Genomic DNA, 15,891 nt, shown 5'->3' with positions numbered 1-15,891 from the left:
TATTTACTAAGATTGCTAAGCTATTTTCATTGCACTTAGCATTCATTGTTGTGGATAACAATCACGTACACGCTCTATATTTCATTCACAGGAAATAAACACTTTAAGATGCCATTTGAAAGGGTGCTCGAATAGCGGATTAAAAGCATGTATCTGCATTCACAAAAGACGTCGTGGTTCGCGTGGCCGTAGAGCGATTCCTCCCTCCCCTTCCCCTCAGTGAGCTTCAAACCGGGGGGAGCCATCATTTACGCTCCGAATGACTCGTCCCCGGGCGCTTCGGCCTTTTATTTCCTGACTCAAAGTCAAAGCGTAGGCACAGAGGACCTTGTGGAAGACATGATTACACAGTAAATAAGTCCTCGGGATGGAAAACTCTTCTCGGGGGGCAATTGTACTGGGTTGTGGGGCGGGAAATGAAAAAGGATAAAACTAATTTTTAAAATCGGTGTACAATTGACTGTTATTTTCTCCTTTTGTAAAAATGGAACACAAGCAGCTAAAGTGACTAAAACCAGATGTAAAAACTATAGTATACTCTTTCCTAACTTAACTCTCATTCAGGTTTGGGGAGTAACGGAATACATGTAACGGCGTTTCGTAATTACAATATTGAAAAAGTAATTGTATTCTGTTACTGCTACAGAATAAAACAACATAATCAAATTACAGGTATGTTTAGTTGAAATAACAATTACTTTGTAAGATGACAATTCATTTAAAATGTATATTTTCATATACCCAATGCGCCGATAGATAACTTTTGTCTATCATTTCAATCACTGACCCTGGCGCAATGTGCGTGAGCCTTATCTGTTGCGCAGATAGTACAGATGGCCAATTGATCCACCGCTGCATATTTCTCAGACTGTGTTGCAGGTGAAAGCGCTTTATTTTTTTGTCTGTATTTTTTTTCTCCTTCAATGTAGGACTCATTTCGTTGTATTGACGCGGGCCTTCAATTTCGTGTCTGGGGCTGTTTATGTGTGTCCGTATTGTGGCAGCGCAGTTGCGCGCTAGTAATGCATTGAGAGACATTTATTAAATTTGATTGATAGTCTACTTTTTTATTTTGCAGTTAATACTAGTACATAATCCACTATGCGATTACTGTATTGCAACGTTGTGAGAATGTTTTACTTAGCTTAGTAAATCTGAATATTTTCAAGAGGTTTGACATATCCGCTTCAAACAAGTAAAACCTGAACTTGGACATACTAGGAGTTTGTTGGAAATTAAGAAAGTGGTGTGTTAAAACAATACTGGGTTCTTAATATCCTCTTATTGTAACAGAGTATATCTTGTCTGCCCTGTGAAAGGGAAAGTTGTACTTTTGCCTAATAAATTATACTACGTATTTAGAGTATTGTTTTGTAGAACTACAAGCAACTACCTGACCTTGATTTCCTCCAATTGTTTTTCAAGGTAACATTGTTGATTTATCTTAAACACAATTTCGTATATTTTTTTACATTATGTTTATCTTGTCTTTCATTAACATATTTGGTATTGGAGTCGTGCAAAAGTAATTGAAAGTAACGAAGTTACATTACGGCAATATTATAGTATTCCGATTACGTACGTGATTACATTTTTCAGCAGGTTATTATTAACTGTATCGGATTACATTTTTATAGTAACCCTCCAAACCCTGCTTGCAATTACAATTGTATTTATTTTCGAAATGCTAATACACTACCTTGTAATGCATGAATAGATTGAGTAGATAAAATAGTGACAGACTAAAGTGGTAAGTTATTTTTCCTGCTACTTGGTGGCATTAGCGTGTCGTATTGAAGGTTGGTAGGTGTAACAGTGCATTTTTATTTTGAAGTTTTTCGCAAAACACGTGTTAGACACAAGGTTTTACCGTATAAGTGCAACGAGTAATTTGTCGAAAAATATGCTGACCACAATGGCAAAATATATGTCGCAACGAGAATCGAACCGCAGCAGTTAAAGCCTCAATCCTAACCACTTGACTACCAGTGATACAGATGTGATACGAAAAGACCAGGCTTCACTGAAGTCAGGTCCGGGGCCAGTTACGGCCCGTGATCTAATTTTCACTGGCCTCTTTCATAAATACGTGGCTTGCCAGTAATGTTGACTGCAGTATAAAATACGTTGGACAAAAAATAGATAAATCACCATTCCACCAGATGATGGCAATAGCCCTTTGGCCACATTGCCTTTAGCTTTCTGTCAGAATGGTAGCCCATCCCATTTCCGACATAGCGACTGTAAATAAAAAAAGGAAAGTTGACCTTGGGGGGCGCCGCTTCCAGGACTCATAGTTGTTTCGTAAAATGACAGTAATATGAAGCTTACATTTTCAGTTGCAGGAATTCTTCCCATGACAATTTACCCCTGGGAAATGCTACTTTTATTTTTTTCATGGTCCATAATAAATGTCCACAATTGACAGGTAATCCCTCCTTATTGGTCCATCTAAATGCCGTGACTCTCAAAAACTGCTCTGAACATTGACAAATGTAGTATCACCCAGAGTGACTCAGTCAAAAATGTAGGTGTCATATTTGACCCCAATCTGTCCTTCCAAACACATGTTAAGAATATTACTAGAACAGCTTGTTTTTTATCTTCGCAACATTGCTAAAATTCGCCCTATGCTGTCTCAGTCTGATGCGTTTGTTACCTCCCGTCTCGATTATTGTAATGTACTACTCTCCGGTCTCCCGATGTCCAAAATCAAGAGCCTGCAGCTAGTACAAAATGCTGCAGCAAGGCTTTTATTTAAAACAAGAAAGTTTGATCACATTACCCCGATTTTAGCTAACCTGCATTGGCTCCCTGTTAGCTTAAGATGTGATTTTAAGGTTCTGTTGCTAGTATACAAAATCATGCATGGACTTGCTTCCTCATATCTTTCAGATTTAATTTCCCCCTATGTTCCGGTCCGGAGCCTTTTCTCTGAAAAAAACAGGTCTACTAGTGATCCCAAGAGCCAAGAAGAGATCCACAGGTTCGAGAGCGTTCTCTATGCGGGCCCCGGTGCTGTGGAATGCTCTTCCCTCTGAGATTCGATCTGCAACCTCAGTGGAAATGTTTCAATCTAAACTTAAAACACACCTCTGTTCTATCGCATATGAATAACCTATATTTAATGTTGACAATATCTATGTATTCTTTGCCCTCATGTAGGTTTTAGATCAGGGGATGGTGTCATAATTGTCTGTGGCTTGCAATAATCTGTGGTCTGTGCAGCCCTTTGAGACTCTTAGTGATTAAGGGCTATACAAATAAACATGACTTGACTTGCACTAATACACATTCCATTGTGCCCTGTTTAGGTGTGGGTAAGTGTGAAGCACATTGTAAAGCGCTTTGGGAGGGCTTCATTGACTTGAAAAGTGCTATATAAATGCAAACCATTTACCATTTACAAGCATTTCAACAAAAAATGTAAGCACTTTTCAAACCTTAAAAAAAATAAAAAAATTCAATTCCAAGAATTTTCAAAAATTATAAGCACCCGTACGAACCCTAATTGATTAAAAGAAATGTTTTCAAGCTTCAACTCAAGAGTTAAAGCCGATTTAAAATGTCAAATCTTAAGGAAAGGCCAGTATGAATCTTTCAAATATACAGTATCTCATAGTTAGCTTTAACCCGCGAGTTCATTTGCAGGTAAAACATTAAGTTGTGGCAATAGCATGTCCAAATGTTTTCTTTCCTGATTTTAGTCAAGCAGGTCCTGGCGGAAGGAAGAGACTATAATTGAGCTGAGTCATGGGCAGAATTGAAATTTACAGTCACTGTTGTATTAAATAATACAGTGTGTGTGAAACCTTGCAAAACATCATCCGGTTTGTTTTCCCGGGAGTTGAGGGACGGGCGGCAATATTTCTGCTGCAGACATACTGTCATAGGGCGAAGCCGTACACACACATACGAGGCTAAAGTACAAGTAAACAAATACTGAGGTTAGCGCTACTTGCTGGTCTGAGTTGTTGCTGTATTTTGGAATCCCCACTGACTGTTTTCTTTTTTTCCATTTAAACAGCCCCAATTTGAGACACTTAAGTGCTACTGAAAAAAGGAGACGTCAAAAATTGGGAGGCATTGAAGTACTTCATCGGTTAGTAGGTAAGTACGCAAGGATTAGTCATACTACAAGTACTGCTTACACTGAAATAGCTACCACTATCAAAAAAGGTGTGACGGGTATCCAAAAATACTGCACTTATCACAACTACTACTACTAATGTATATAACAACGTTTGTCCCGCTAATATTGGTCCTATACTTTAAGTACTACTACAAATACTAAACACTGAAGATTTTACAATTACATTATGGTACCATAAGTAATAGTAGTACTGCTTGCAATACTACTAGTGTTACAAGTACTGCAAGCATTCCAAGTAATTTGGGTGTTCCAAGTACTAATAAAAAACGACTCAAGATACAAAAAATACAACTACAAGTACTGCGAACACCTCTATATGTATTACAAGTATGGCAAACCTTACTATGAGTAGAACAACTACCATAGTTTTAAAAGTACTGGAAACAATAAAAAATTTTACTAGTACTTTTTAGTATTTATTTTGCTTGCACTATCACGACTACAATCAATAGATCCGACAGAGCGCTTAACCGCAGCCAAAACAAGCGAGCGACTCTTTAGTCGTTATTCTTGATAGCATAGCCGCATAATTTCTTTCTTTTCATGCAAATTTATCTCAAAAGACAGTAGAAAAGGGTCTCAATTATTATAAACTGAGTTATATTCGTGGCATCAAGTTGTCCAAAGACGCTAAGAACCTTTTAAGGGTGAATACAAAATGTTGGCAATCTATGAGGAAGTCCCGTACCAACTACACATAGAAATAGATCCAGATTTGTCAGGGATAATGCTAAATAGAGGATATACAAATAAATGACCCAGCTTATCATATTCACAAAACGAGTGTTGCCATCTCCATCCGTTCCGAGTCTCCGGTGAGGGTATGTATGGAAACTACATTACGAGCCTTACAAACCCGATACACCGATCACGAACAGCACATCCTATCCATCCCATGATTTACAAGTTTTACTTTAACTACGAAACACCACCTTTGCTTGTATTTGTTTTTGTCATGCTAACAAGGTATGCTAATGAAAGCGCAGTGATATACTCAAAGAAAGTGCAAGTAAAGCAGCCGCAGTAACTTATAAACGTCTCTCACTGACAAATAACCGACCCAACAGTAAACACTTACTCTACATACCTGTTAACCTCAGGAGGTCGTTCGACTTGGAAACCCCCCCCCCCCCTTTTTTTTTTTTTTTACTTGCACCTCCACTACATGAGGGGGCAGTGGCGTTCTCAGTGGCGGAGTGTTTTGTTTACATTAAAATTCTACACAGTGCAGAGTTTTAGTATTAAGTGTGACACAAAGTGTAGCAGGCCCTCAAGTGACGCCACTAAAAAAATATTTAACTCAGATGCGGCGACAAACAAAAGTCTCCTCCTGTAGCGCCTCACTGCGGCCTTGGTGGGAGATTAGCAAAGACCGGTGTGATTGCTATGTTCAAAATCTTGGCAGCGGACAGCATGATGCCAAATAAATTAAGCTGTCACTTAAATACATTATAACCCAATGACGCTGATCAGACACTTGAGTCTTTCTTTAGCGATAATGTGCCGGAAGGCATAGATTTGGCATGGACGGAAGTGGCGCGTTACCTTCAATATTTAGCAATCTCTGTTTTTCCACCCAATATTATTATGTGATCACTTAAAAAGGAGCTATTAAAGTTTAATTTTGAATTTATAAAAATATTCTTTGTTTCTTTTTGCGTTATTAATATTTTCTCACATCATTTTTTAAGCTTTTACAGCAAATGAATATCTGTTCCAAATATCGGTTATTGGCCTCTTCTTAATACTAATAATCAGTATCAGTATTGGCCCTGAAAAACCCATATTGGTTGATCCCTATTTGTATGTACTACCAGTATGATTATTAGTACCAGAGTGTTATAATAACTTTACTTGTACCACACAAGTATTGCAAACAATACTACAAGTAATAGAAATATTGCAATTACTACAGTAAGAACCACTAGTACTGCATTTCCTAAATGACTACTATAATTGTTGAGTATTTGTACTTGTGCCATATGTACTTGCACTATTACACACACAATTTCTAAGACAAGCACTACAAGTGTAAAACATACTATGACAGGTACAACAAAGACTACTAAATAGTATTCTAAAAAAAAATCCCCCGAAAAAGAAGCGTCCCTGCAATCAAAACCAAACCCTGAGCATATCGCGTCGGTCTTGTATAACAGAACGATGAAGCAAATGTGAAATCACAGCACAGTCCTCATGAGAGTGACGCGAGAAAAGCTGAAGCTTTCAACTCCGACCGGGCGCTAAGCCAAAAAGTACGCTTATTATATAGTATATTAGTGCTGAAAAGCAGCTGTTAAATTGTCCATCACGGCAGGATTGCGAGATCACATTAAGTCCCTTTTTTTTGTGCGTTTGCTTGATTAGTCGAGGCAAGCCTGAGAGCCAGCCAGCCACAGACATCATCGCCATAAATGTTCATGTGACATTTTTCATAGAGCCAAAATTCTTAGAACCACTTATACACTTATGCTAAGTATATGCAGTACATTTTTTAAAAAAGACTCCTGTAAATGTATTGCACTCAAAACACATTTTCTGTCACTCAAGTACATTTTGCTGAGTTCATTTTAGTACATACATATATATGTTTGTGCGTGTGTGTGTTGTTGTTTTTGTATAAAATAATAAAAAGAAATCATCCTTGCATAAAAAAATGAAAAAAAAAGATTATTTTTATACAGCAAAATCATTTTAAAATGTATATTCTTTCTTTTATTTTAATATCACTCCTTTAAAAAGAAACATTTATAATGTTAACATAAATTTAAATTTCTACAAAAGTACTAAAGATGTATATTTTTAATTTAATAAAACACATAAATATATATAAACAAAAATATTGAGAAAAAATAATTTTTAGATACATTTAAAGAAAACACTCTTGTATCATGTATCAAAAAATAGAATTTTAATGATAAAACATAACTCAAAATATTTAAACTGTAAGAGAACAAAGATAAAGCAAAAATATGATTTTAAACTTGACCCTTCTAAAAGGCGTGCCACCCGGCCGTTATTGTCCCTCCACCAACACCACCGCAAACATTTAGAATAATAAAAATACAGCTTTCCTACTTCATGGGCTTGAAGAGAGCCTGTCCATAATTCTGGAAGGTCATGATGAGCTTTAGTTGGGTTCCTCCGGATTTCATTGCTATTGGAATACAAAATAAAAAATGATTAAGCGGGATTTACTTTTTAAAATATGAATATTTTGAATGTACAATGCGCAAAACATTAGTTCAATGTATTGCAATGACCATCATTTTTTTGGTTAAACCAAACAGGTACACAAAATTCACGTCTGTCTTAGCGGCGCTAAGCTCCGTGTCATCCCAAATCCTCTGTTTTCAAAAAAGATTTACTCATAGAGGCAGATATTAAAAGACGCTTTATAAACCTATTAAGTATGATCAAGAGACTCACCTGCCGGGCTTCGCTGAAAAGGTAATAAAACGCTAGCAAAGCACGTTAGAAAATTGTATTAAAAATATTAAACGTCAAATTATGAGGAAAAAAAATTGTAAAATGGGGAAAAAAAATCACGTAAGATGTAATTAGTAATATATATATATATATATATATATATATATATATATATATATATTAGTATGTAAATGTATATATATATTAGTATGTAAATGTATATATATATTAGTATGTATATGTCGATATATTAGTATGTATATGTCGATAAATTGGATATAGTATGTATATATATTGTATGAATTATATATATAGTATGTATATGTATATATGTATTTATAGATGTGTGTGTATATACATATAAGTGTATAGTTATGTGTGTATATGTAGGTAATTGTGTATATAAGTATTTTGTATATTTTTTAATTGTATTTTTTGTGATATATGTTTTCAAAGTATGTGTTCATGGTGATTTTTAAATTTTAAATTAACGTTAAAAAAATGTGTATTTTTTACAGTACATCTGTTGAAATAGATTTCTGTATTTTATTTGAATTAAAAAATATGTTTTTAGTATTTGTTTTTCTATTTCTTTACAGTATTCATTTTGAATTTTTTATGGTAAATTTAAAATAATTTAGAAAAAAAAGACATAATATTAAACAAAAATAATTAAACTTACATTTTACTATATAAGAATAATAATTTTTACAATTCGTTTCAATTACGGTATGGTTTTATTTTTACATTCTAAATCTATTAAAGAATTGGGAAATTGGGTTACAAGTAATATTAAAATTACATTTTAAAAGATTAACAAATACAATGTCTACTAATTTTTGATATATTACATGTAAAATAGGATAAATAATGGATAAAATGTTTTTTTCCAATTATGCGAACTACAAGAACATTTTACTAGATAGGATCATTTTATTTTACTTTTTTTTTAATAGCTAAATGTGTAAACACTTTTATTGTTTTTTTTTTTTTAATCAACTGTACTTTTTTTCAGTGTCTCAAAAATTGAGAAAAAAGCGGTACAATAGTGACTGGTATAGAAGTCATAGGAAAAGTTACTTTCCTGTCATTCATATCTGGTACATGTGAATTAACAACATGGATGTAAAAAGTGTACGTACACCTGTTGAAAAGTGTTTGATATAAAGTGAGACACTTATAGTACATGCCCACTCTTAACTCATTCTGTGCCATTGACAGGTTTGGAAGTCATTTATCTATTTCTTTCTGAAAATGAGTTGCTATATTATCAAGGTTTTATGATATTGTTTTAAGGACTCAGGAACAAATGATATCCCATGTTTTTGCTTCTTAATCCAAGAATATTTTCTGCCTTGTTAGGTCCTGACTAATGAAAAAGAACTCCTTGCTATCCCAAAGTTGAGATAATTACACAGTGCTGTTGGCTTATGTTGGTGTTGTGCCCCAGGCTTGTGTCACGACTATGTAATTACAGAGTCGCCATATATTTAACTGGCTAGAGTGCGCCTTCCTCCACCCAAAACAATCCAGGAGTTAAAAGTAAGAGCAAAAAGAAGGAATCGAGAAAGAAAAAACTTAATTAGAGCCGTGTTTCCTTTGTATCATTTCAGGTATAATTTCTCAGTATCCTAGGCAGAATTCTGCTATCCCCCCCCTCCTTTTTTTTTGAAGAGTAACTGCCACAAAAAAAAAAGCCTGAGGCGAGAAGAACTCCTGGAATTTGGCAGGAGGACGGAGCCAAACAGGAAGACAATCCCTCTTTGAGTCGAAAAAAGAAAACACACCAGCTCTCTCAGGTGGCTTTACTACTGATGCGGCGTATTTCAGGGATCCCCATCCTAAGTATTGGGGTTCCCCATATTGATTTCTAAGGCTGTAGTACAAATCGTATTTCTTTGGGTTTAGAGTGTATTTACAAAGGAGTACAAGTAAAGCCACCGCAGTAACTTACAAACTTCTCTCACTGACAACTAACCGACCCAACAGAAAACACTTACTGTAGAACAAACACCTACCCTTGTAACGCAGATTTCTATGATTTTGAAAACTCCATCAAAATCATGGTACACTGATTTCTTAACCACCTGGGTCGTAGGGGCACCACTACCTGTGCTGTGTCTTGGGCAAGTGCAGCCTGGTGGCGCCTATCCTTCTGCATGCGGTTTATTTGAAAAGGTGTTTTCTCCCCCAAATACTTAGTACAAGAACATACATATGTTGAATTAATTTCAGATGTCTAATTGTGGATTCGGGTTGAATCTTTCAAATACAATACTGTATAGGTGCAAGAGATTACAACGAATAAGAAATCAATTGAAATTTTAAAAATAAACGTTATCACAGTATTACATGTCCAAATTTGGAGTCGTAAACTGGATTCCATTAGTTTTGAACTCAAAATCCATGTCTAAATACCTTTACCAAAACACGTATAAGTCGAACTGTAGTATAAGTCGCATAAAAAAATAAAATAAAAAAGAAATCGGCCCTGAAACCAAATAATCTCTTTTTATATAAGAGTAGAAAGAAAACACTAATTTTTGAAGCGCTCCAAGCATACAAGAACTCATTTTTTGGCAGATTTTAAAATTTAAAAAAACTCATGTATTAAGTTTAGAGATTAGTTTGCAGATATATAGAGTCTGCAGCATTCAGAGATTTTCATCTTTCGGTCACAAGAATCATTTGAAAGTACTTTGCCTGCTTAGCTTTGACTGCATCTGGTTTGAAGTGCATTCCAAAGGTCATCACTTTTTTAGTCATGATCTAAAGTGAAACAAAATCACCTGTGTCAAAAAATCCACCCATTCATACATTTTCAATTGATAGAAACAATGTTTTGAAAAGTTTGTTTTTCAGAAAAACGGGTGTGTGCTCAAGTTGTGCAGCTATATTTAGAACGGTAAATCCCATCTGCAAGACAGTAATGACATCACACATTAGTGCCTGCCAAAATTTTCAACCGATAATTAAAACTACACAAAGGACAACAATGGAGCAGGTTGTTAGCTGTCATCCATTAAACAAAAAAAACCTGGCAACTTGGTCGTCGATTTTGTCGAGGTGCCAAAAAATGTCACTCACCCACGCTGGTGATCCTCTGGTTGACGAGATCTTTCAGCAGGGCGTCAATCACTGGGTTATGTCGGGAGTACAGCTCGTGACGATTAATTCCGATGTGGAAGCGCAGCCAGTTGGGGTAGGTGTCAGCCGTTAGCTCCCCCATTGGGTTGAGCTCACTGGGATTGCCTTCGCCGTTCCTGTGTGAAAGGAGTGGCGGTTATTTTGTGATTCCGGCTACGGTTCCATCCTTGGAACATCTTTGGCAGGGGTTTGGGTTATATCTTGCAATGGTTGTCTGCCAGATAAAAAGACCTCATGTGATTTTCTTGCAGAACTACTCCAGACAGCTGCAGTGTTCATTGTACAGTAGACCCCCGGGACATGGCGACCCAGACGTTTGTTAGAACGTCACGCTGTGGAATAAGTTTTTTTTTTTTTTTTTGCCTCACTTTACACCATTTTCTCTACCATACGACTTCAACAAATTATATTGTGTGCCCACAACAACGTATACCTGCATGTTTGTGCATGTGATGAGTTACTTCTCTTAGATGCCTATCAGCTATTGGTGGAAGTCCTATAAAATGTAAGTCTGATAGATAGATAGATAGATAGATAGATGCTTTATTCATCCTCGGAGGGAAATTCACACTTCCAGCAGCATCCCAGCTGAGAACAATACAATAATAAAGCAAAAAGAATACAATATATAAATACCCAGTGTGACGTGCAAATGCCCACTGTAGCGTGTTATATAGAATATCTAAATAGAGGTACACAGAATACATATTGCAATAAAATTCGGTACTATGCAATGTAGGTGGTGTGGTTTAATGTGGGCTTTTACTCTGCCGGGTAGAGTTAAAGAGCCTCATGGCATGAGGAAGAAAAGTTTGTGTCATGAAATATTGAAAATTCCAATATCCTTGCAGTGATGCTTAAGGTAGAAGCAAAAATATAATGACCATAGAAACGAAGTTTGTGCTCATCATTAAATACAAAGAAGGCACTTGCATTGTTACCCTTACTAAGTTGCATGGCCACAACCAACCCTAACCAACGACACTAGCTTGTGTCCGGGAAAACCAGAAACAAAAACATTGGCAACAATGTGATGCGGTAAGACTCTAGGCATAGTCTATAATCGGTCTTAATGTAATATGAAGGCCTTCAAAAGGTTGTTTTCAAGTCTTCTGGTGAAGAATTCAAGTGTGGGAACAGGTGTCCAATCCAAGACCCAAGAGCCAGTTGGAGCCCATCCAGTTGCATTAACCGGTCTAATCAGTAGATCTGAACCTCTATCTCCTATCCATGCAATCGAATTTACACCCTCGATCCCAAGGACTGCGAGGCAGAACTCTCTTGTCCACAATTTGTGACCGTATGAACAGTAAAACTGCAGACATGGTTGTGACTAAAAACTCTAAACAGCTTCAAATTATGTATAAGTGAAATTGGGGAACAGGCATTGGACCTAAGGACCAGAGCCCAGATAGAGCCCATCACATTGCTTTGACCCAATCCTCTACAGACAATCTGGACCTCTACCTGGAATCTAAAGTAAAAATCCCAAGAACTAAGAGGCCGACGTTTTTTGCGCGAAATGGAATAAAATAAATACTTTACCACTCCTGGTCTGCCGCTTTGGGGTCGAACCGGATGTCCGAGTTGACGTTGAACAGTGTGTCCTCATCAGTCAGTGTGGGCAAGGACCTCTTGTACAAAGGGTGCTCGTAGAGGGCGGCCAGTTTGGAACCTTTGTCTGGCGCACCCCTGTCGACTGCCGGATCCCGGATAAACGGCCTCTTCCGGTCCCCACGCTGTGCGTAGTACAACTCGAGCCTCCCAAAACTCTGAGTTCCATCCCCGGCGACCTTTTCCAGCGACCGGGAGGAGACGTTGGAGGCGCCGGGCTCGAAGTCCTGCAGGATGCGCAATGTGTGCTTGCCGGGCCAGCCCGGTCTGGCCCAGCCGATGGGTTCCTGGCTGGGTGCATTAGAGCAGGAGCAAGCGACCGAGCCCTGCCTCTCCAGCCTGGGCAAAAGGTCCACCATGATGTGCATTGAGCAAGCCACCAGGAAGACCATTAAGATCAGAACTCTGAATTTGCGCAGGAGAATCATCTTGAGGGTCCCCCTTTTGAGCAGATGTGAGAACTTGCTGCAGATGATGAGCACGCAGACGCACAAGCTGACTACATCGCTGATGATGTTGATCAGACTGGACGCCAGTCGAATGAAATAAACGTTAAACACCAGAGAGCCATCTTCGCTTGCCGTCTTCAGTCGAGGATTCAGCGTTTAAAGCTGTTTTGGTCCCGGCGTCAGAATTCAGTCTTTTCTCTCATTCACCTCGTGCCAATGACTCAAGGGTTCATCAGGGAGCCGGGTCGGGTTTTACAGGTCCAGACCAACGGTCGATTTGCGCAAGCCACATCGTCACGCGGAGGCTCTGCAAACACATCACTATGGATCCGTTCTGGAGCCGCGCGCGTCCCAGGCGCGTCCGCACTGATCTTCCTCTCTTTTGGCTTTTTTTTTTTATTTTTATTCCTCAGCCCAGGCAGCTCTGTTTGCACAGGTAACGAGTCCGACGTGCGAGGGAGGAGGGACTGGGACACCTTCAGGGCGTGCAGCTGGAACGCAGAGGAAGAAAGAAGCGCGCCGTGTACGCAAGCGAGCGTCTGTGTGGGTGTGTTAAATAGGATGGTGGTGTCCGGGCGAAATCCGGCCCCTCCTTTGTGCTTGCGTCATCATGTGCTGATTGGCTGAACTTGGGTACACTGAGGGGAGAAAAAAAACGAGGGAGAGAGAGGGACATAAATGATTCTCTGTGCGCTTTTTGGGATAAGCTGCACGTCCCGTCCGTGCAAGAAGGGGGCGTCTTTTTACTGGCTAATATTTAGCCTGGCTTATATTTTTTTTCACTGCAAGGAAATTCATCTGCTGGAATTCCTCCAAAATGTCTCAGTGGAGACGAGTCAGTCCATCAGTGAGACATTAGGCAGGCTTATTACAGGGCTCTGCACATTTTAGAGTCTTCTTCTTTCAGCCCACAAAAAAACCCAAAAGGCACATAAAATTTATATTGGCATCTTAGGTTAGCAGTCGCTCTGTTTTAGAATCCTTATCATATTATTTGTCTTTTGCAATACACTAATACTAATGTAAGTTACACTATACTCGACTTATTGCACAGCAAAAAATCCCCCAAAATAATAACCTCAAAGTTACTTTTAAAATTCCATCAGATGATTTGGCTCATTTTATTTTATTTATTGTATTTATTATGTTTTTGTCCTTTAAGCTAGTTGCTCATTGCTACCAAAAATCCAGAAGATTTTTTTAATGTTGTAAAATAAGAAAAATAATACTCCTACTAAATTCATTATGAGGATTATTATGACACATTTCACTTTTGTTTTATATTTTATTGGACATCTTACAGGAAAAGTTAAAATAAAAAGTTGTATTTCCTCTAATTTTATCATTTTTTGTATAAAATGATAAATGTATAATAGAATAAATGGAGCAAAATGATTTACTTATCTTCCTTTTTTTTGCTTTAATAAAAAAAGTATAATATTTTCTTCACTTTGGGGTTTTCTCACGATTGTTTCAATGATCTTTCTTTATTTTTCTTTTGGATAATTGAGGCCAGTTTTTACATTTTCACTAGGAGGTTTGCCCACTTTTGTTGGCTGATACGCAATACGTGGCTGCAGGCTCTGTAGTTTCATATAAAAGCTCCAGCTTTTCCTAGAGTTATAAAAAAAAAATACTTGCCTCCCCCTGGCAAATGCCAATTTTCCCGGGCTGCTATTTTCTCTTCAGAGGTCCTTATCGCCTCGGGTGCCATACAGTAACTGAGCAACAGAGCCAACAACATGGTCTGATATGTGGCGTGACAACGGTATTAAAGACGGTCGGGCTTTACGCAGACAAGATCAGGAAGGAGGTGGAGGGCATCCGAACAGATAGCTGACTTCGCCTGGCCTTGTAAATTCTACAGATTGATATCCAGGATGCTCCGCTAAGGATTCTGGTTAGAAAGCGGAAAAGACTGATTCTTAGATTGGCCAGGTTTTGGGGTTGGCTGGATAAGGATTGATGTTTTTTAATATATGTTCTTTCTCTTACTTCCATTTATTTACATTTATTCCCATTTCCAAATTATATTTTCCTGAGTTCATTGTGTAAGTAGTGAACATGTCTCAGTTTTATAAGGTTGTCTTCCACTTACATCCACTTATTCCCATTCACTTCCACTTCTAAGTTATTTTAGTGTAGTAAGTTTGTGTAAATTGTGAACCTATTGCATTTTTTAAAACAGATATTCTTCCAATTCTGTTTAATTCCACTTTCATATCTGTCCATTTACTTCCGAGTAATGTTATTTTTGTTGGAGTGAGTTAAAAAGCACCCATGGATGTAAAGATGGATAGACGAACCCATGGATGGATGGATGGATGGATGAACAAACCCAAGGATCGATGGAGTGATGGACAAACTCGCGAATGGTGTGATGGATGAACCCGTGAATGGAGTGACCCATGGATGGATGGATGGAGTGATTGATGGACACATAAATGGAGTGATGGACGAAGCCATGGATGGAGTGATTGACGAACCCATGGATGCATGGATGGACGAACCCATGGTAATTGGATGGATAGACAGCCGGACGAAGCCATTGATGGATGGATGGACGGACATACTCATCGATGGATGGATGCAAGGATGAACTCATCGATGGATGGACAGACAAACACATGAACAAACCCATGGATGGATGGATGAATGGATGATGGACGAACCGATGGATGGGTGGGTACGGTCGCATGGATAGATGGATGGATGGATGGATGGATGGACAGACAAACCCATGGATAGATGGAAGCATGAAAGGATGGACGAACCCTTGGATGGATAGATCAATTGATTATTTTTCTCATAAATCTGTCAATTTTCAAAAGTAACAAAATAAATCTGATCCTAAAAATTTGACATCTTGTGACATCTCGTCCAATTTTTTTGTTTTTAATCCCACTAAAATCCCCGTTTGTATATATTTATTTTCTTTATTGTGCATGGTTACCAAATGCGGCGGGGTTGGAGTTTTAAATCTCACCCTTGAGCCGAGAGGAGTCATTAAGTCATAATGATAGAGAAAGAGCCATATCTCCCAAAAATTTGACTCGAGGCCAACACCATTAGCAGATGATAGATGAAGCTATTCCGTCA

General features: G+C 37.9%; 1 protein-coding gene and 1 long non-coding RNA gene across 2 annotated transcripts in view; one reads left to right on the top strand and one right to left on the bottom strand.

Annotated features, from left to right (window-relative positions):
* The window catches only part of fam20cb (FAM20C golgi associated secretory pathway kinase b), a 50,063-nt gene extending 36,722 nt beyond the window's left edge, over positions 1-13,341 (bottom strand). The window contains exons 1-3 of the mRNA XM_088323732.1: positions 12,275-13,341; positions 10,670-10,845; positions 7,232-7,310 (exon numbers count right to left, since the gene is read on the bottom strand). Coding sequence (XP_088179858.1) covers positions 7,232-7,310; positions 10,670-10,845; positions 12,275-12,771 — 752 coding nt within the window. The 5' untranslated portion in view covers positions 12,772-13,341. The remainder of the gene's footprint in view (positions 1-7,231; positions 7,311-10,669; positions 10,846-12,274) is intronic.
* LOC148347372 (uncharacterized) overlaps positions 1-15,891 on the top strand; it is a 68,167-nt gene that overhangs the window by 20,134 nt on the left and 32,142 nt on the right. Inside the window, exon 3 of the long non-coding RNA XR_015848024.1 lies at positions 4,028-4,110. This is a non-coding gene — a long non-coding RNA (uncharacterized LOC148347372). The remainder of the gene's footprint in view (positions 1-4,027; positions 4,111-15,891) is intronic.

Source organism: Urocampus carinirostris, chromosome 19, assembly GCF_059441175.1.
Source record: "Urocampus carinirostris isolate Australia breed hairy pipefish chromosome 19, RoL_Ucar_1.0, whole genome shotgun sequence".
NCBI classification, from domain to species: domain Eukaryota; kingdom Metazoa; phylum Chordata; class Actinopteri; order Syngnathiformes; family Syngnathidae; genus Urocampus; species Urocampus carinirostris.
This window is presented reverse-complemented; position numbering and strand designations above follow the sequence as displayed.